This window comes from Artemia sp. Qi Xiang Cuo, chromosome 13 (genome assembly GCF_049724085.1).
Source record: "Artemia sp. Qi Xiang Cuo chromosome 13, ASM4972408v1, whole genome shotgun sequence".
Classification (NCBI taxonomy): domain Eukaryota; kingdom Metazoa; phylum Arthropoda; class Branchiopoda; order Anostraca; family Artemiidae; genus Artemia; species Artemia sp. Qi Xiang Cuo.
Genome location: NC_142806.1, coordinates 25,072,410 through 25,093,216, shown reverse-complemented (window position 1 = coordinate 25,093,216; position 20,807 = coordinate 25,072,410). Strand labels below are relative to the sequence as shown.

General features: G+C 36.3%; 1 protein-coding gene across 11 annotated transcripts in view; it reads left to right on the top strand.

Moving 5' to 3' along the window:
- LOC148945112 (uncharacterized) overlaps nt 1–20,807 on the top strand; it is a 104,166-nt gene that overhangs the window by 23,457 nt on the left and 59,902 nt on the right. For all 11 annotated transcript variants that reach the window (XM_089099225.1, XM_089099224.1, XM_089099223.1 and 8 more), the window contains exons 5-7: nt 1,216–1,421; nt 11,731–12,030; nt 18,756–18,896. In XM_089099225.1, coding sequence (XP_088955351.1) covers nt 1,220–1,421; nt 11,731–12,030; nt 18,756–18,896 — 643 coding nt within the window. In that variant the 5' untranslated portion in view covers nt 1,216–1,219. The remainder of the gene's footprint in view (nt 1–1,215; nt 1,422–11,730; nt 12,031–18,755; nt 18,897–20,807) is intronic.

Below are 20,807 nucleotides of genomic sequence, written 5' to 3'. Positions count from 1 at the left end.
GTGTAGCTGTGTTCGCCTCAGGCGACTTGGTGCTGCGGCGAGTTGTTAGCATTAGTAATAGTAGTAGTAGTCGGAGAAATATGATTCCTTAAATTATTTTAAACAGTTCGTGATTACGAACTGTCAGTAAGGAATGACTTCGGCCACCTAGAAGCGGGAGGTTCTATGAGGTTCTGGAGGTTAGAGTTACCTATCAAAGGTGGCGAGCAAGAGAGAAAACTTGCTTAATTTCTGAAAAGGGGCAAAACTCCCACGACAGGGTAAGTAATATGACGAATATTGATGAGCTTGTAAAGAAAGCAAATAGTTAAAATCCACCTGATTCGTGTTCTGTGTGAAATTTTAAGCTAATGAAAAGACCGAAAATTTCCTAGTCACAATTTTTTGTGACAAACACTTTGCCACCTTCATTGGAAATTTTGTTTTACATTTGGGCAATAGTAAAGAAGAAACTTACATCAAAACTTTGAATGAACTTGTCAATGAAGTCACTCTGAAAATAATCTAGTGAATAATCCGGAAGTTCATTATTTTATGAATGACCCGAAAATTTATTTATTTTGTTTTGTATAAATATGCTAGTTTCAATTTTATTATTTTAGTATTTCTACTGAAGACGGTTGCTGCATGTGTGATCGAAATATCTGGACTTCTGTACCTATTTTTTTTTTTTTTTTTTTTTTCACTATCTAAATAAATATATTTATCCCTATTTGAAAGTTTATTTGTTCGTCATAGAACGGCAATGTGGTCTAGGAAAACAACATACGAAATTAAAGGTTTTATGTCGAAAATACAACTATTTTTTTTACATGTAAACGCTGTTTAAAGTATTAACTGACTTAGAAATCTTAAATTAATAAACTATTTTTACTTATTTACTAATATTTTAATTTTCAAATATTTAAATTTCTTTATTTTTTCTATTTTTACTTATTTACACATAATTTTAACTTGTAAATATTAGACATATAAATATCAAAATTTAAAAGTATTCCGAGCCAAGGTAAACGCATTTTCAGGGATTTACAATTATGTTTGAATTAAGTTATTAACATTTTTTCAGTAGAAATGGAGCATGTATTATCGTTTCACAGTAATTTTTACTTAATGAGCGTAATATAAATATTTCACGTAATTTTGTTGCTAGCAGTATAAGCACTATTTCAAGGTAATATTTACGAATGTATTCAAAAAACAAAGTTTGTTTTTTAGGTTGATGTTTATTGCCGACAGCTCAAAAGTTCTTCGTGCCAACATGGACGGCTCAAAATTACGGCCTATCATATCAGAATCAGTTTACAAAGCAAATGGTGTCGCTGTTGACCTTCCTTCAAAAAGGGTTTATTGGTGCGACCCAATGCTAAAATATATTGAAAGCGCTGACTACGATGGAAAGTATAGATCTCTTGTTGTTCAAGGTATAGTTTCAAGCACTACTACTCTACTATTATTTACAACTGAGGACCACCGCCTGAGGCCAACACAGGGCTGCGTTTTATTTAGCACTGTGCAGGACAAAACTTAGCTGTCTATGAACCCAGGGGAATCCGTTCACAAAAATTTAGGGGGGGATAATACATTTTTCAATATCTAGATTTTTTTTCCCAATGAAAAAATCAAGAATAAGGTGTTTTCCTGTTAAAATAATTTCGGAAACCACACTGCCTTTTCATGACGATAAATAAAAGTTCAAATAGGGATAAAATCCTTTTAATAGACAGTGATGATGGTAACAGTGGTAGAAATTCACAAAAATACCAGATACTTCGGTCACATATGCAGTGACCGTCATCAGTAGTAAAACTGTTTCATCATCAGTAGTACATCAGTTTTGCTACTGATGACGGTCACTGCATATGTGACCGAAATATCTGGTATTTTTGTGAATTTCTACCAGTGTTACCATGATCACTGTCTATTAAAAGGATTTTATCCCTATTTGAACTTTTATTTATTTCCTGCTAAAATGCCCCCAAAACGTGTTATTTCAAGTTTACAGAGGTACAGGCAATTTAGGAGACACAGAACCCTTTCTCCGTCCCCTCTTAACTGCCGTACTGCATGCACATCCTCACCATAATTTCTCTTTCATGAAATTCCCATTTCCTTTGAATCGTCTTTTATTGCCTCTTCTCACCCCATCAAGGAAGGCTTGCTTTTCATTTAACACCAGACAGATTGCTTAAAACCATAGTTTATGGTAACTTCATACCTCATGTTTTTACAATGACTTATGCACCCTAACCTTTCTTTCATTATAACCCTAGAAAATGAGATTGAACCCCTTGCTGTTCGAATAATGTATGAATATTTGATTACAGAAATCGAAAAGATGTTATGTTACAAGATATTTCTAAAAGAGAGGGATGCTGCTATTGACAAGTTTGATCACTAAGGAAAGCAATACATTTCTTTATTCTGCACAAGGTGGATTGTTAGGTTTCATTTGATTGGGAATCTTCCCTCACCTGGTGTTAAATGATCAATAGCAGCATCAAACTTCACATGTGTGTTTTGAAGGGCAATTTAGCTTTAAACAGAAGAATTTTCTTTGTTCGTTTGCTAAAATCTTCAAGTTTAATATTCCATGGTTACAATTTTAAAGAACAATTTTTAAAGTTTATTTTTACTCTGAATCGATGTTTTGGGTAATTAAGTTCATTAGACAAGTTATTAAAATCTTTAACATTGCTGAAATCGGATAAAATTTAAATTAATTTGCCAACAGGGCCAGGTTTTGTAATTTTTCAATATATTTTTCATAGAATTTTGCTTGAAGTGGGAAAAAATACCTTAACCTTTCTTTTGCGTGTAGATTTTCAGTAGCATATTTAGCCCATATGTTTAAGGAACATATAGTTAACGGATGATAGACGAATGATTAGCCTTTGAAGTCATAGAATCAAAATTAATTATCTACATAAAATAATAGTATCAAAATAAATAAAAAGGACTACAAGTGTGGCTTTAAATCTCTTTCATTATTTTATTCACTAACTCGGTAAAATGTTAATTTATATTAAGACTGCTATTGACAAGTAATTGTGTAAATAAAAAAAACTTTTTTTCGGGGAAAATAATAATAATAATGTCACAGCCTCTGTTTTCTAAATATATCAACGCTGAAAAAATCGGGTATCTACATTTGGGTACTGCTACTACTACTAACAACTCACCGCATCACCAAGCCGCCTTAGACCAACACAGCTACACCAGCTCCTCCTAATCTGTTCAAAGCTTCCCTCTTTACACCCTCCCAGGAAGTTCCTATTTCCTTTAAATTGCGGACGAGTTGCTTTCCGTTTAGCGCTAGACGGCTGGCCGAAAAGGACAATCTTTGGCAATATGTCATCCTTCATCCGTAGAACGTGCCCTAGCCGTCTCAACCTTTCTCTCATTATAGCCCTAAGAAGTGGGATAGAACCACGCTTCTCTTACAGCCTACTGTTTGAAATACGGTCCGTCAGCCGTTTACCCAGAATAATCCGTAGGAAATTTCTCTGGAAAACATCTAGCAAATCTTCATCCGCTTTTTGGAGCACCCAAGCTTCAGAGCCATATCAGTATTGATTCAGAGTTCAGAGAGTTAAGAACAATTCTATCAGATAAAATACAGGATTAAATCTGGACAGCTTGCATAACCAATTTTTACCTGTGTGTGGATTTGTGCCAAAATTGCGATTATCTTTTTTGAAGGCAAGAAAAATAACTTATTGCTTTGTTACGATAATAGATCTAATTAAGGACTACATTTGTACATCTATAAGATCCAAAGTGTGAAAATGACAAACCAAACAATAGAGGCTGAGAAAATGTAAAATGCCCAGTTTTTGCGAGAAATAAATTTCAAAATGGATTTATGACCAGCGCTTACGGAGAAAGTTCATGCAATTCCTGGACTTTCAGATAGCATTGCTGCCTTACAAGTACAGATGAATAACATTAGTACACAGCTATCTAGCAATGCTAAGACAAATGAAGAAATTAAAAAAGAGCTGTAAAATGTGAAATCAGACCTAGTAATCACATCTGAACGAGCCAACTATCTCGAAGCAGAGCAGAAAAGAACACATTTGATTATTTACAATTATGCTCCGTAACACCTTGGCCAATATACTGTGAAGCAAGAAATAATGAATTTATTAAAATGTGCTATGCCTTCTCTCAAAATAAGTCGATGTGATGTACGTGACATTTTTAGATTGAAATCAGGGTCAGTAGTAATGAAGCTAAACTCGGTCGAAATCAAAGACTACATCTTAAGAAATAGTTCCTTATTGAGAAAGTAGGTCTATCGGTGGCCCCAGATTACTCGGCTAAAAAAAGAGAAGCCCGTAAACAATTAAAGGAAATTAAGAATCTTGCACAGAACGACGGCTGTGCTGCAAAGCTACGAGGTGACAAGCTGTTTATCAAAGGCCGACTATTCAGGTACGATGGAAAGTCTGTGATTGAGGTTAAAAGTAACTTGGCGCCAGTTAAAAATCTTGGTCCACCTCCTTGTGCTAGACTCCCAAATTATCGTGCTGTTATATGGGGCTAGATAGTGATGCCAGTGATAGTAATGCCGAGACAGAGATACCATCAACAGCCTATTCTCAGGCAGTATCGGCAACTAAAAGATCTGCTAGTGCTGTTATTAGCCCTAAAGACCTACATCGACCAGGCACTCGTAACGTGGCACCCAGAGGAAACCATTCTCCAAGGAAAGGACTTAGCAGAAGACCTCGCAGTGGTTTTTCCCATGATTTTGTTGATAATAGACAGCGAGTGCCAACAGATATTAATAGTCGCAGTCGTGAGTATTACCATTTTGGCTTTTCCTCGACAGAGGCCAGGAACGAGCAACTCGAAGAAGTGGCTAGTGATATTAATGCACTGACAGAAAGCATAGACGCATAGGAAATAAAGAGCCATATACTGAGTTTAGTGCCATGTAACATAGAGGGACTACGTGATAAGTTGCCTTATTTATATGGTGAATTACTTTCGTTTGATGTGATTTCGTTTATTGAAACATGGAACGATCATTCTCCTATGTCACCTCTCCCAGGGTATTTGGTTGAACAATTGGTGCGTAAACCAGCAAGAAATAATAGACATTATGGTGGTATTTTGGTTTTGATTAAATCATCAGCTATTGATGCTTATGAAAGAGTTAATAGTAGATCTGAAAATTTACTTTGGCTGCGTATTTGTTTTAAATGTGGGATGAGATTAATTTTGCGCGTTGTGTATATCCCTCCACAAAATAGTTCTTATAATCGAGAAAATACTTGGGAAATTTTAGATGGTGAACTGTCGCTAATACAAGAAAGTTTTAGTGATTTTGAGTGCGTTTTGATGGGAGATTTTAATGTTTATACCGGCGTTGAGGTTGAGGTTCCAGATTTATTAATCCCAGATTTAGGGGATTTGGTCCCAATTTGTTGCAGAATACCGCGAAGTAATAAGGATGAAAAAAGAAAAATAAATGTTTGGGGAAGAAAGCTCCTGGTGCTTTGCGGGGAACATAGTCTGATCATTGCGAATGGAAGGTTTGGAAATGATAAGGGTCTGGGTGAGTTTACTTGCCTTTCGGGCCCTACTCCAAGCGTTGTAGATTATGCTCTGATTAATACGAAATTTGTACCTGAATCGATTGATATTGATGTGCTAGATTTAGTTGGATCCGATCATAGAGCTATTAAGCTTGAGCTGAAGACTGGGAAGCTTCAGGATGATGTTCCTCGAGTTAGAAATTTATGTGATGGGGAGCTTAGATTAGAGGGCTTAGGAAAACGAATTAGATATGACTTAACTGATAATGATTTCGAAACATTTAAAAGGGAGCTTATGAAGTTGCATGTAACAAATAAGTTGAAAGCGCTAGAAGAAGATGGAAAAGATATACATGGTATAATTATGGAGTTAAATGAAATAATTTGGAGTTGTGCAGTATCGTGTAATCTGAAAAAACGAGTAATAATTTGATTTGGAATGTAAGTTAATGAAAGAAAAGGTCAGATATTTATTGAGTCATTTAAAAGAATGTGATAGAGCTGAAGATCAAAGTTTAAGATTAGCCGAATATAAAGATAAAAGAAGAGATTATAAAAGGTTAATTAAAAGGAGAAAAAAGAGTTTGAGATTAAGAAAAAACTGGATATTGCAGATGATTTTAGAAATAAAAATTTTAAGAAGTTTTGGGGTTATATAAGGAATGATATTGGAAATGAAAAAGGAAATACACAGGTGGCTCCAGAAGCCAATTCATGGCCTGGAAAGCTTGGAAGGTGATTTTGCAGAAATACAAGAGGTATCACATACTACAGAGATGGTTGTTTATCCTATGAAGGAACATGATTATGATTTAGCAGGGGAAGTGAGTAATGATGAGGTTAAGTTTGTATTCAAGAATTTAAAAGGAGGTTCGGCTGCGGGTGTTGATGGTGTACTAATAATTTAAGAATTTTCTTTCAATTTTTATGACGATAATTGTTTTTCTTTGTAAGAAGGTGTTAACTTAAGGACAGTGGCCAAATGAGTGGAAGAGATCATTGCTTATGCTGCTTTTTAAGAGAGGAAACCCTAAGTTGCACATGAATTAGCGTTTAATAGCGCTTGTCCCTCTTTTAAGTAAGGTAATGGAGAAAATACTAGATACCAGGCTTTCTAAATGGTTACAGAAAAATAATATAATACATGAAGATCTAGAAGGTTTTAGGACAGGTTACGGGACGGTAGATACAATATTTATTTTAAGGGCATTAGTTGATAAATATGGAAAGAGAAAAACTTGTCTTTATGTGGGATTTTCGGACCTCCACAAGGCGTTCGACAGTGTCGACAGAGAGCTATTGAAGGATGCCCTGTTTAGAATTTGCCTCCCTCATTTGTTTGTGAGGTTGATAGTATGTATATTTGTGTGAGTGGAATCGTGTTAGTTGGTAACAGGTTTTCTAGGCTTTTTAATATTAAGCTGGGAGTAAAACAAGGCAGCACTCTTTTTCCTAAATTGTTTAATATTTTTATAAATGATGTTGTTGATTTTCTAGAGAATAGATGGACTCCGAAAGTTAGTCTAGGGACCCATAAACTATCACTACTATTATTTGCAGATGATATTGCTTTGGTGACTAGTACACCATAAGATCTGCAGACGCTTTTGAGTCTTATAGAAGAATATTTGCAGATGAAAAAATTAAGGCTGAATGTTGAAAAGAGTGAAGTTGTTATTTTTAAAAAAAGGAAAACAAGTGGCGAAGATAATTATATATTTAAATGTAATAATAAGGAACTGAAAGTAAGTAAAAGAATAAAATATTCAGGATTTGTTTTATTGGAACATGGAAGTTTAAAGAGTCATGTTGATGAAACTAATTAATAGAGGTAAAGTGGCCATGTCTGCAATTTATAGAAATCCGACGATAATGGGAATTAAAAATCTAAAAATGCATAAAAGAATATTTAATACAAAAATTTTACCAGCAATAGAATATGGAGCGGAGATATGGGGCGGAGAAGCGGCACAGATGTTGGAGTCCCTCCAGCTCCAGTATTATAAAAGGTTGTTTGGATTACATCAGGCAACTCATACACAGATTCTGAAAGGTGGTATGGGCCTGTTATCGTTAAAACTACGTAGGTCTATTTTGATGCTTAGATTTTGGTTGAAGATCATTAGGTGTAATGAAGCTGGACTAGCAAGAGTAGCTTATTGTCAGATGTTGGGTTGTGCGTCTTAAAAGTCATGGCCATCCCAAAGTAGGTCATTACTAGAAAAAGTAGGAATGCCTTACTTATGGACGGATGGCCTTGGCTTCCATTATCTACCGAAAAATTTAGTGACCTAGGTCCGATCTATCTTAGAGGGTCAAGAAATTCAGTATTGGCAAGGGCTGGTTTTAAATTCTGCTACATTGAATCATTATAATCAGCTTAAACCTAGTTTTGGAGAGGAAATTTATTTTAAATTCAATTTACCGGCTATGATTTTGTGTCGATGGATTCAGCTTAGTGCGAATTGCCTTCCAATCCAGAGCAGGCAAATGGTGTTCGACAGGGGGATAGTACATCCTGATGGTCGGTATGTGTGTCCTCTTTGTAGGGATGAGGACGAAGATTTGGACCATTTTCTCCGAAAGTGCCCGGTGCTCTCTGATATAAGGGAAAATTACTTACATGGGATTGTTTTGCTGCTTCCTAAAATTTTACAAATTAGTAATCCAACCACAATATTTCGTATAGGTGCGTACATAGAGAAGGGATTAGAAAGAAGGAAAAGTTTTTACAATTAATTATTATTAATTATGTGGAATTAACGTTATTTTTTCGATAATTTACCATAAGGTATTTTTAGCTATGTATCATGTTAATGTCTGTTTCGTAATTTGCTCTGTTGTGATTTCTCTGTATTTCATAAATTTTTGTGTGAATATGGCTCTTGAGCTTTTGAAATACACGATCTATCTATCTATCTATCTATTTGACCACTTTCATCACTGTAGCTTTTAATATTCTAATCCTGGTCTGCAAACTTACCTTCTTTTTCTTCCAAACTTTTTTCTATCTGTAAAAACCCCCTGAGCCTAGGCTATTCTACTTTTAACATCTTCACTGCTCCCACTGTCTTTACTAATAATGCTACCAAGGTAAGTGAAGCTGTCCACCTAATCAATCTTTTCGTTAACCAACATCACCTTTACATCTTCACTTATTCCTAGCCTAAAAGACTTAGTCTTCTTAATATTTATTTTCAAACCTATTCCAGCACCCTGAACTTGAAAAACCTCTAAAAGTTCATTCATTTGGCTAACACTTTCATCTAGACTGCTTAAATCGTCAACATAATCTAAGTCCATGAGAGTTTTTTCTCTCCATTTGATTCCGTGGTCTCCCATTGCCTTTCCTGTGCTCCTTTAGACAAAATCCATGAAAATGATCCATAAAAAGGGGGAAAGAACACAACCCTGCTTAACTCCTGAATTGATATGAAACCAGCTGCTAACCTCATTTCCTACCTTAACCGCAGCAGTGTTATTCTCATACATAGCACTAATCACTTTAACGTATTTGTCTTGTATAACATACAAGGATAAAGCCTTGTCCAAAGCTCTTCTATCAACAGAATCGAACACTTGCTTATAATCATAAAGCTGAGGACCAAAGGTGTTTGAAAACTCAGGCACTTATGAGTTATTAACTTAAGAGTGAAAATTTGGTCGACACATCCTCTACCTTTTCTAAAGCTGCACTGTCCTTCTCTTAAAACTTTGTCTACAGCATCTCTTAGTCTAAAAAGTATCATATTACTAAGAAATTTGCTGCCTACAGAGACCAGACTAATTCCTCAATAACTACCACACTTACTCTTATCATCTTTCATATACAGTGGTTTAATTAAGGTTTCCTAAAAATCGCTAGGTACTTTCCCTTTTTCAAAAATCATATTCATAATCTTCAGTAGCTTATTTCTACCCTCAGGACAGCCATATTTAAGAAACTCATTTACCACACTATCAGCACCTGGAGCCTTATTATTTTTTAATTCTTTTAGTACTATCACGGGAAGCATCGGATGATTTGCCCCCAACCACGTACTGCACTGCCGGCCGAAGGCATTGAATCAGGAGATCGGTACCTGCGCAACGCAGACCTTTGGTCGGCAAATCTAATCTCTAAACAAATCTTTCTTTATATCCAAGATATTACAAACTTTTTCATTTTCCTCTATATCTTTTCCTGCAACTCTATCTCAGTTTAGCATATTCTCAAAATTTTCAGCCCATTTCTCTTTGACTTGTTCCTTATCACTAATTTTGGCTAACTGCGACAAGTCCAGATTGACTACTTTCTCTCAATTTATTAACACGTCAGTATAATATTTTACAATTTTGCCGGATTGCTGCATCTTCCAGATCCTACAATTTTATCCAAGACCTCCACTTCACACCTCCTTAGTTCATTTTTAATGCTTTCTCCACTTTCTTTACATTCCTTTTGTTTTCATATGATCTATCAATCAGATAATTCTTGTACAAGCCTCTTTTCCTTTATATTAAACATAAAGCTTTTTCACTAATATTCCTAGCTGAGGACCTAACTTTCTTCCCCATGACACCATCAGTAACTTTACAAATAGTTTTCCTAAAATTATTCCATCCATCTTGCACATTGTTAAATTTTAAACTCTTTAGTTTAGTATTCAACTGTTCCTGGATTTTTTCTCTCAAATTCCCATCCTGGAAACTACCAACATAATAGCTTCCCGGGAGGTAGTCTCCGTTCCAAAATTTCAGCTTTAAGTCAACCCTAAACGCTACCAGTTGGTGATCAGTACTTTTAGCATCAATAGCAGCACCCCCCCCCCCCCATATACAATCGACAGAATGGGTTCAGGTTTATTTTTTCAGGTTCATCTATTATTCTATCATAATTACACATAAAGATGTAGCGGAGAGACAAGCTCGCTTTGCATCGACAAGAAAAAAACAATAAAGAAATGAATGGATCCTCAATACCAAATAAAGACTCTGCAAACCAAAATAAGATAAAAAAAACTATGGTTAATCACTTGCCACGCCAGAGTAGACACCCCATCCGACGGCACAAAAAATTTACTTTGAACTAGAAATAGGACAATAAGAGGGATGTCAAGACCCGAGAGGAACCCAATAAGTAAAATGAAAATAATTTTTAACTAGTAACTATCCAAAGGGAATTATTTAAAAAAATTCTAAACGATACATCAGAATCGAAAGTAGACTCATATCGGTCCATGTAACAATCACAGTATTCTCTAAAGAGATGAGTCGAAGCGTGGACTACGAATGGCACAAAATGTCACAAACCTTATTTTTGATTACCGCAATCGTGTTAAAAGTGGTAATAGTAGTGCCACTTAGTAGCAGGTCGGGCGCCACTTTAAAATTAGGCTATGCGGCTTAGTCTTAAAACTGATGTGTTAAAACTGATGCTCATATCCCAAACCTAACCCGCTGCATCAATTAGCTCAAACTGTTTCCTCTTATCTATTTAACCATTCAATATATTCAAAGCTTTGGGGTTCTTATAAAGCTCTTCACACCTCCTTTTCATATATCAGCTCGCTTTTACTTTTCTTTGATGCCTAATTAATCCCTTTGCATAAGCGACACTCGCTCTCCTTCTCTCTGTTAATTGAATGAAGAAAAGGGGAACTTTCTTTTTAACTTTATTACTTCTATGTCTATGTCTAACGAAACAGGGTTTTATGTCAGTTGATAAATATGCTGGCCCTGACTCCATCAAGAATACTTCATAACGCTAAATTCTTCAGATATCTTTAATATTGGCTATCCAAGAGTAGCTAAGGGGCGTAATTATTTTTTTTCCAAGGTGAAAGGAGTTTATTGAACTGTCTGGTTTTTCCTACTTCCCTATAGTTTTACTCTTTTCTTACATTGCACTGTTTCTGTTTAGGCGCTACAAGCGTACCAGCTCCAAGGCGTTTAGCTGTCTTTGAGAGGAGTGTCTTTTGGGCTGATGCAACGAAACAGGGTCAGTTGATAAATATGCTGGCCCTGACTCCATCAAGAATACTTCATAACGCTAAATTCTTCAGATATCTTTAATATTGGCTATCCAAGAGTAGCTAAGGGGCGTAATTATTTTTTTTCCAAGGTGAAAGGAGTTTATTGAACTGTCTGGTTTTTCCTACTTCCCTATAGTTTTACTCTTTTCTTACATTGCACTGTTTCTGTTTAGGCTTTACAAGCGTACCAGCTCCAACGCGTTTAGCTGTCTTTGAGAGGAGTGTCTTTTGGGCTGATGCAACGGAACAGGGTATTATGTCAGTTGATAAATACGAAAGGAAGGAGAGGCTTTTGTGGATGCTTTATAATTTGGGACCATTCGTCGCCCCCTGGTACCAGTACGTTTTACATTGGGGACCATCCAGTACCATCCATCTAGGCTCTGTAGAGATCAAGAATCTCTACAGAATGAGGAACATAACTCGTGAGCCAAGAGCTGTGCGAGCACTTCATTCTGTTATGCAACCGGAGGGTAAGTCATACTTTTGTTATCAACTTGAGTGTTAGTCTTCTTTTCATTATCTTCTTTCTTTTCTTTCTTCTTCTTTTCTTCTTCTTCTTCTTTTGTTTCTCTCTTCTTTCTTCTTCTTTAGTTTCATAGTTTACCTGCACCTTTCTTATCATTTTCATCTTTTTCTGCAACTTCAAAGTGAATCCGCTTTTTCTTCGATGTTTTTGTTGAACTTCTTTCTTTATGTATCTCCTTTCTTTTAGTTTCAGACTCTACCTTGTCTTTTTGTATCTTTTCCTTTTCCTGCAACCCCCGGACAAGTCCAGTTTTCCTTTCTAAAGTGCAGTTAAATATCTTTCTCTTCTTTCTTTTAGTTTAATAGTCTGTTTTCTTTTTTCATCTTTTGGTTTTTATGCTGTTTTTTTATTTTCCTTCTTTTTTTGCAATCTCAGGACAAGACCAGTTTCCATCTAAACTTCAGTTTAACGTTTTTCTTTCTAGTTTCATAGTTTATCTTATCTTCTATTTTTGTTTAACGCTGAAGAAAATGCAGTTCTGCTCCAAGAAGCTTCATAATTTTGAAATAACCTTAAAACAATCTTGGAAAACCCAGGCTTTCAGATAAGAATAAACCTAAGATGGGTTTATAGAATAAACCTAGGGAAAAGGGTGTTTCATTTTGATGTCCTTGGATTTAAAGTGTAATTTTTTTGAAATTATCTATGTCTTGTAAGCATTATGAATCGTGAGTAGTTATAGTTTTTTCCTTGAGGACAGTTTTGAAATATTTTAGGGTAGAATGACACCTATCAATTCAGTCAGACTTGGTTGGTAAAATTTTCTTGACCCTAGTAGAGGTCAGCACTATCTGTTGATTAGTCTCCCATCAATAGCATTTCTTCCTCAGCATCCATTAGTCTCCCATTCCTCCATCATCAGCAGCAGTTGCGTAATTTTTAAAATTCAAATTTCCTCAGCAAATTTTGAAAAGGAACTTCATTTCCAGCAAAGGACATGGACTTTAAAAATCTAGTATTTATTCGTCCTTGATTCCGTTAACTAAAAAAAAAATATTCAACCAGTGATGATGATGAAGAAAAGGAAAATAGAAATTATTTCGAATGGTACGGGTCAACTTGAATAAGTTCAATTTGTTACAAAATATCTGGTTAGACACACGCTATATGCCAAAATTTCGGCCGTCGAATTTCGGCGCTTAAACCTGCAACACAACTTTTGGGCTCTACCACATTGCAAGCAAAAGTGATTTTGAAATTCGATTATTTCTATTGACAGAATGTATAAATAAATATATAATTTGGTAAAATAATTTCAAGTTTTGTTATATTATGAAAAATCAGTAAAAAAATATTGACAATAACCTAGATTAAAATATGGAACAAAATTATTCCTCTAAATGAAACTAGTGAAGATGCAATATACTTATCGGAACTATATTTTTTTTGTCTCAACAATTTAATAACAATAAAATATTTAGCAAATACAATCAAGGTTGCTATAGAAGCCTGATGAAATTAGAAGTCTAATAATTATGATAGGAGTAGGTAGGAGAGATATTGTTTTTGGCCAACCTTTATGTTAATGGTGCCGTCCAAATTCTTATAAATGGCGAACTAATTGCGAGGCTAGGGGATATGTATTCCATGCAGGATATAGCTTCCCGTCCTGGCTCTCAGTCCCGTCCCGTCCTGTCCATCCTACGTGAATTGTTGGCCGCCGGACTCACAAGTGAAGGGTCGCTGGTTCAAGTCTTGGTGGTGAATATTGTTTTGTTTTGGCCTAAGGCTAGTAGCGTTTCCGTGACATATAAGCCAAAATACCACTTAGCTCCAAATAGGCAATTAGAGAAATGTAGGAGAAAAAAAAGAGAAGTGTAGAATGAGTTCCCCCAACCACGCCAAGAATTATCAGAAATCTAGGGATACGAAATTGACCGGGATCCTCCCTTGCTCGTGCTCCGGTCGGAAATTTACCGGAGCATCGACCGGAAATCTACCTTAACATGATCAGAAATAAAGTCCATGGCTAAAGCTCAAATATGGCCAATCAAAAGGAGGCTAATATAAGAACTGTTCAATTACAGTCCATGGTATAAGAGCTTCTCAATTTAAGGTCAATATAAGCTAAATGAAGGCCAATTAATAGTGGCTATTATAAGGCCAGCTTAATGATGCTCTATGGTGCTGGGCTAAAAGCTCATTTGGCTAAAGCTCAAATACAGACAATCAAAAGGTGGCTAATATAAGAGCTGTTCAATTACGCTACATGGTATAAGAGCTACTCATTTAAGGCCACTATAAGCTCAATGATGGTCAATTAATAGTGGCTAATATAAGGACAGCTCAATGATGCTCATAGGTGCAGGGCTAAAAGCTCAAATGGCTAAAGCTCAAATACGGCCAATCAAAAGGTGGCTAATATAAGAGTTTTTCAATTAAGCTCCAAGGTAAAAGAGCTACTCAATGTATAAGCTCAATGAAGGCCAATTAATAGTGGCTAATATAAGGCCAGCTCTATGATGTCCTATGGTGCAAGGCCATTATAAGCTCAATGATGGCCAATCAATAGTTGCTAATATAAGGCCTGTTTAGAGACGCTCCATGTTATAAGGCCTGCTCTAAATAAGGCTACTATTAACTCAATGGTATAAAAACACAAAAACTCAGGTTAATATAAGATCTTTCCATTGATGCTTAATGTTATATGACTTGCTCAATGTAAGCCCAGTACAAACTCATGACGGCCAATCAATAGAGGCTAATACAAGGTCTTCTTAGCAACGCTCCACGGTATAAGATCTGCGCAATGTAAAGGCACTATAAACTCAATGATGACGCATACATATTGGCTAATATAAGGCCTTTCCAGTGGCGCTCAATGTTACAAGACACGCTCAATGTAAGGCCACTAAAGACTCGTAACGGTCAATTAATAGTTGATAATAAAACGTGTTCTCAGTTGTGTTCCATGGCATAGTACCTGCTCAATGTAATGCCACTTTCAGCTCAACAATGGCCAATACATTGTTACTAATATAAGGCCTGCTTAGTGATGCTTCATGTTATAAGGCCTGCTCCAATATAAGGCTACTATAAACTCAATGGTATAAACACACCAAAACTCAGGTTAATATAAGGTCTATCCATTGATGTTTAATGTTATATGACTTGCTCAATGTAAGCGACTAATAAAACGTCTTCTCAGTAGTGCTTCATGGTATGAGACCTGCTCAATGCAAGGTCACTTTAAGCTCAATAATGGCCAATACATTGTTGCTAATACAAGGCCTGTTTTGTGATGTTCCATGTTATAAGGCCTGCTCCAATATAAGGTTACTATAAACTCAATGGTATAAACACACCAAAGCTTAGATTAATATAAGGTCTTTCCATTGATGCTTAATGTAAAATAGAAAAAAAACAAGTTTTTTTAACTGAAAGTAAGGAGCGACATTAAAACTTAAAACGAATAGAAAGTATTCCGTATATGAAAGGAGCTGTCCCCTCCTCAACACCTTGCTCTTTACGCTAAAGTTTTTCATTGTTTAAAAAAAATAGAGTTGTGAGAAAGAAAAAATTTAGCGTAAAGAGCGAGGCACTGAGGAGGAGACCGTCCCTTTCATATACGGAATAATTTCTGTTCGTTTTAAGTTTTAATGTCGCTCCTTACTTTCAGTTAAAAAAAACTTGTTTTTTAAATTTAATTTCTGAACGTTTTTGAATTAATGCAGGTTTTGATTTTGGCTCACCGTACATGAATAATTAAAACGAAATTTTCATATTGATTTACCTTTATTTGGTTAAATGGCTTTCTCGAAACTTGTTCAATTTTATTTACGAACGTTTTTATTAGTAATAAATATGCGTAACTTACGATTTTTCTTACGTAACGAACTTCTATATTCATATATTTTTAATACGTATATTAGAGGGTTCGCCCCCTAGTCAATACCTTGCTCTTTAAGCCAAAGTTCAAATTTTGTTCCAATTCTTTAAAAATGACCGCTTAATCACAAAGGCTGTCAATTAGAATAAATAGCTCTTATGAAAGTACTAAAAAATCTTTGGCTTAAAGAGAGAGGTATTGACTAGAGGGTGAACCCAATCATATATGTTATATTTTCTGTTCGTTTAAAGTTTTGATGTTGCTGCTGTTGCAGTTGAAAAACTTGTTTTTTATATTTAATTTCTGATCTTTTTTTAAATAATGCTGGGAAGTCCGACGGCCCCTTCATAGCAGTGTTCCTTCCCCCATGAAAACTTCCTTCATTGAAAGACCCTTCCACATAACATCCAACCCATCCCCCCCCCACTACCAGGAAAAATCTCCCCTGAAAACGTCTATATACTTTCCAATAACCAATACTATATGTTAACATTGGATAAAGTTCATAACTTTCAGCCCTCACCTGGGGAACTTTGGAGGATTGGGTCATCCTAAATAACATACTTATAATATTTTCGAACATGCTGAACAAAATGGCTAGTTGCCCTCCATTTTTTGGTCACTTAAAAAGGACACTAGAACTTTTAATTTCCATTCCAATGAGCCCTCCCATGATATTCTGGGACCACTGGTACGATCACCCCTGGTGAAAAAACCAACAACAAAAAACAAATAAACACGCACCCGTGATCTTTCTTCTGGCAAAAAAATGCAAAATTCCACATTTTTGTAGATAAGAGCTTGAAACCTATACAGTAGGGTTCTCTGATACGTGGAATATGATGGTTTGATTTTCATTAAGGTTCTATAACTTTTAAGGGGTCTTTCCCCCTTTTTTCGAAAATCAGCCAAATTTTCTCAGGCACTTAACTTTTGATAAGTAGGATTAAACTTGATGAAACTTATATATTTGAAATCAGCATTAAAACCTGATTCTTTTGATGTATCTATTTGTATCAAAATACCGTTTTCTAGAGTTTCGGTTACCATTGAGCCGGGTCGCTCCTTACTTACAGTCAATTTACTTACAATCAATCAATACTTACAGTCAATACCTTACTTACAATCAATAGTGGCTAATAAAACGTCTTCTCAGCAGTGCTCCATGGCATAAGACCTGCTCAATGTAAAGCTCAATAACGGCCAATATATTGTTGCTAATACAAGGCCTGCTTATTGATGCTCCATGTTATAAGGCCTGCTACAATATAAGGCTACTATAAACTCAATGGTATAAACACACCAAAACTCAGGTTAATATAAGGTCTTTCCATTGATGCAATATTATATGACTTGCTCAATGTAAACCCAGTACAAACTCATGACGGCCAATCAATAGTGGCTAATAAAACGTCTTCTCAGTTGTGCTCCATGGCATAAGACCTGCTCAATGTAAGACCACTTTCAGCTCAACAACGGCCAATACATTGTTTCTGATATAAGGCCTGCTTAGTGATGCTCCATGTTATAAGGCCTGCTCCAATATAAGGCTACTATAAACTCAATGGTATAAACACACCAAAACTCAGGTTAATATAAGGTCTATCCATTGATGCTTAATGTTCCATGACTTGCTCAAAGTAAGCCCATTACATGCTCATGACGGCCAATCAATAGTGGCTAATAAAACGTCATCTCAATATTGCTTCATAGTATAAGACCTGCTCAATGTAAGACCGCTTTAAGCTCAATAACGGCCAATATATTGTTGCTAATAAAAGGCCTGCTTATTGATGCTCCATGTTATAAGGCGTGCTCCAATATAAGGCTACTATAAACTCAATGATATAAACACACCAAAACTCAGGTTAATATAAGGTCTTTCCATTGAGGCTTAATGCTATATGACTTGCTCAATGTAAGCCCAGTACAAACTCATGACGGCCAATGAATAGTGGCTAATACAAGGTCTTCTTAGTAATGCTAAACGGTATAAGACCTGCGTAATGTAAGGACGCTCTAAGCTCAATGATTACGCACACATATTGGCTAATATATGGCCTTTCCAATGGCGCTTAATGTTATAAGACATGCTCAATGTAAGGCCACTAAAGACTCGTGACGGTCAATCAATAGTGGCTAACAAAACGTCTTTTCAGTAGTTCTGTATGGTATATGACCTGCTCAATATAAGGCCACTTTAAGCTCAATAATGGCCAATATATTGTTACTAATATAAGGCCCGCCTAGTGATGCTCTATGTTATGTGGCCTTTTCCAATATAATGGTATAATCACACCCAAATTCAGCTTTATAAATATTTAACTAGTTAAAATGCAGCGCCTATTTTCCGAAAGCATTTTTTCTGTGTGTGGCGATTTCGCTTTCACAGGGTGCAATATCGATTTGTCAATTTTTTAAAATAACAGACAGGAATTGATGAGCTATTCGCCACATTGCTAAACTTGAAGAACAAATTAAATGAAATTGGCAGGTATTTGCGGAACCCTCCTCCCCACCGAAACAAAAAAAAAATATCAAGGTTTGTCAACATTGGCCTGCATTAGCCCTGATCAGTATAAGTCACAGGTAAAGCCTGAATGAATTGGCCACTGGTAAGATTAATTGATTTAAGATTATATTAATGAATTAAGATTAATTTGACTTTTTGCTCTCATAGGTCTGACTCATTTTCAATCGTACATTTTCCCAGAAGGCTTCGCTTTTGGTCTATAGCGCAGTATGATTTATGTGCTTGTCTGTTTTTATGAATAAATGATTTAGTATATTTTTATACCTGATATCTTCCCCAGTTTCTTATTGATTCTCGTATTTTTTAGTTCCAAACCCTTGTGCCCCAAACAATGGAGGGTGTCAACATATGTGCATTGTTACACAGAGTGTTAGTGCTGAAGAACTTGGATTTCGATGTGCATGCAACACTGGCTACCGGCTACAAGATGACCAAAAATGGTGTGCTCGTAAGTGTGCTTTCTTGTGTTTCCTCGTGTTGATCGTAAGTTTGCATGTCACGTGTTTCCTCGTTCGTTGGGAACCCGAAAGAAGGAATTCTTTCAGAAAATTTGTATTATCTTCATTATTGTACATAAAAGCTCTGCTTTCGTATCAAAGAATACTGATTTCGAAAAAAGTGACAAGACAGAAAATAGATAGACAAAATGGCTATCTCAAAATTTTGATTGGATGTGTTTGGGGGAATATTGGGCGTGGGGGAGGGCAAGTTGCCCTCCAATCACTTTTGACTTTTAAAAAGGGCAGTAGCCCTTTGAATTTCCAATCGAATGAGCCTGTTTTGATATTTCTACGACAACGCCTTCTATAAAAACCTTATATACCTCCAGGGCATAACTTAAAACCCTCGCCCTGAGGGTTGCGGAGGAATTTCCTCCTCAAAAAGATATTTTCTATGTGGAAATCAACTACGCTGAGCAAAATGGCTATCTCAAAACTTTGATTGGATGTGTTTGGGGAAATGATGGGCATGGGTGGGGGGGGCCAGTTGCCCTCCAATCACTTTCGACTATTAAAAAGGGTACTAGCCCTTTGAATTTCCAACTGAATGAGCCTGTTTTGAAGTTTCTACGACAACGCCTTCTACAAAAACCTTTTATGCCCACAGGGCATAACTTAAAACCCTTGCTCCGAGGGTTGTGGGGAAGTGTCCTCCTCAAAAATATGTTTTCTATCTGGAAATCAGCTACGCTGAACAAATTGGCTATCTCGAAATTTTTATTGAATGTATTTGGGAGAATGATGGGTGTGGGGGGCTAGTTGCCCTCAAATCATTTTTGACTATGAAAAAGGGTACTAGCCCTTTGAATTTCCAATCGAATGAGCCTGTTTTGAAGTTTCTACGACAACACCTTCTCTACTATGTCCCCAGAGCATAACTTAAAACCCTTGCCCTGAGGGTTGTGGGGGAGTGTCCTCCTCAAAAGCATATTTTCTATCTGGAAATCAACTACGCTGAACAAAATAGCTATCTCAAAGTTTTGATTGGATGTTTCTGGGGGAATGATGGATTTGGGTGGGGTTAGTTGCCCTCCAATCACTTTCGACTATTAAAAAGGGCACTAGCCACTCCAGTTTCCAATCGAATGAGCCCTTTTCGAAGTTTCTGCGACGAATCCTTCGATACGAACAGCCGGGGTATGGAGAATAAACCAAAACAAAAACACATATGTGCCCACATCGTTCTTCACTTAGGCAGCGCTTGCGTGCTGCCTATGATTATTTTGATGGACTTTGCCTTAAGGAGCACAGGAAAGGCCATGGGAGACCACGGAATCAAATGGGGAGGAAAAATTCTCCTGGATTTAGATTATGCTGATGATTTAAGCATCCTACATGAAAGTGTGAGCAAAATGAATGAAGTTTTAGAGGTTTTATGAGTTCAGGGTGCTAGAATAGGTTTGGAAATTAATGTTAAGAAGACTAAGTCACTAAGGCTAGGAATAAGTGAAGATGAAAAGGTGACGTTGGGTACTGAAAAGATTGATCAGTTGGGCAGCTTCACTTATCTTGGTAGTATTATTGGTAAAGATGGTGGGAGCACTGAAGATGTTAAAAGTAGAATAGCCAAAGCTCAGGGTGTTTTTACGGTTAAAAAAGGTTTGGAAGATTAGGAAGATAAGTCTGCAAACTAAGATTAGAATATTAGAAGCTACAGTGATGACAGTGGTCAAATGTGGCTCTGAAGCATGGGCACTCAGAAAAGCGAATGAAGATTCGCTAGTAATGTTTTCCAGAGAAATTGCTTAAGGATAGTTCTGGGTACCCGGCTGACTGACCGTATTTCAAACAATAGGCTATGCGATAAATGTGATTCAATACTTCTCTCTAGGGCTATAGTCAAAGAAAGGTTGAGGTGG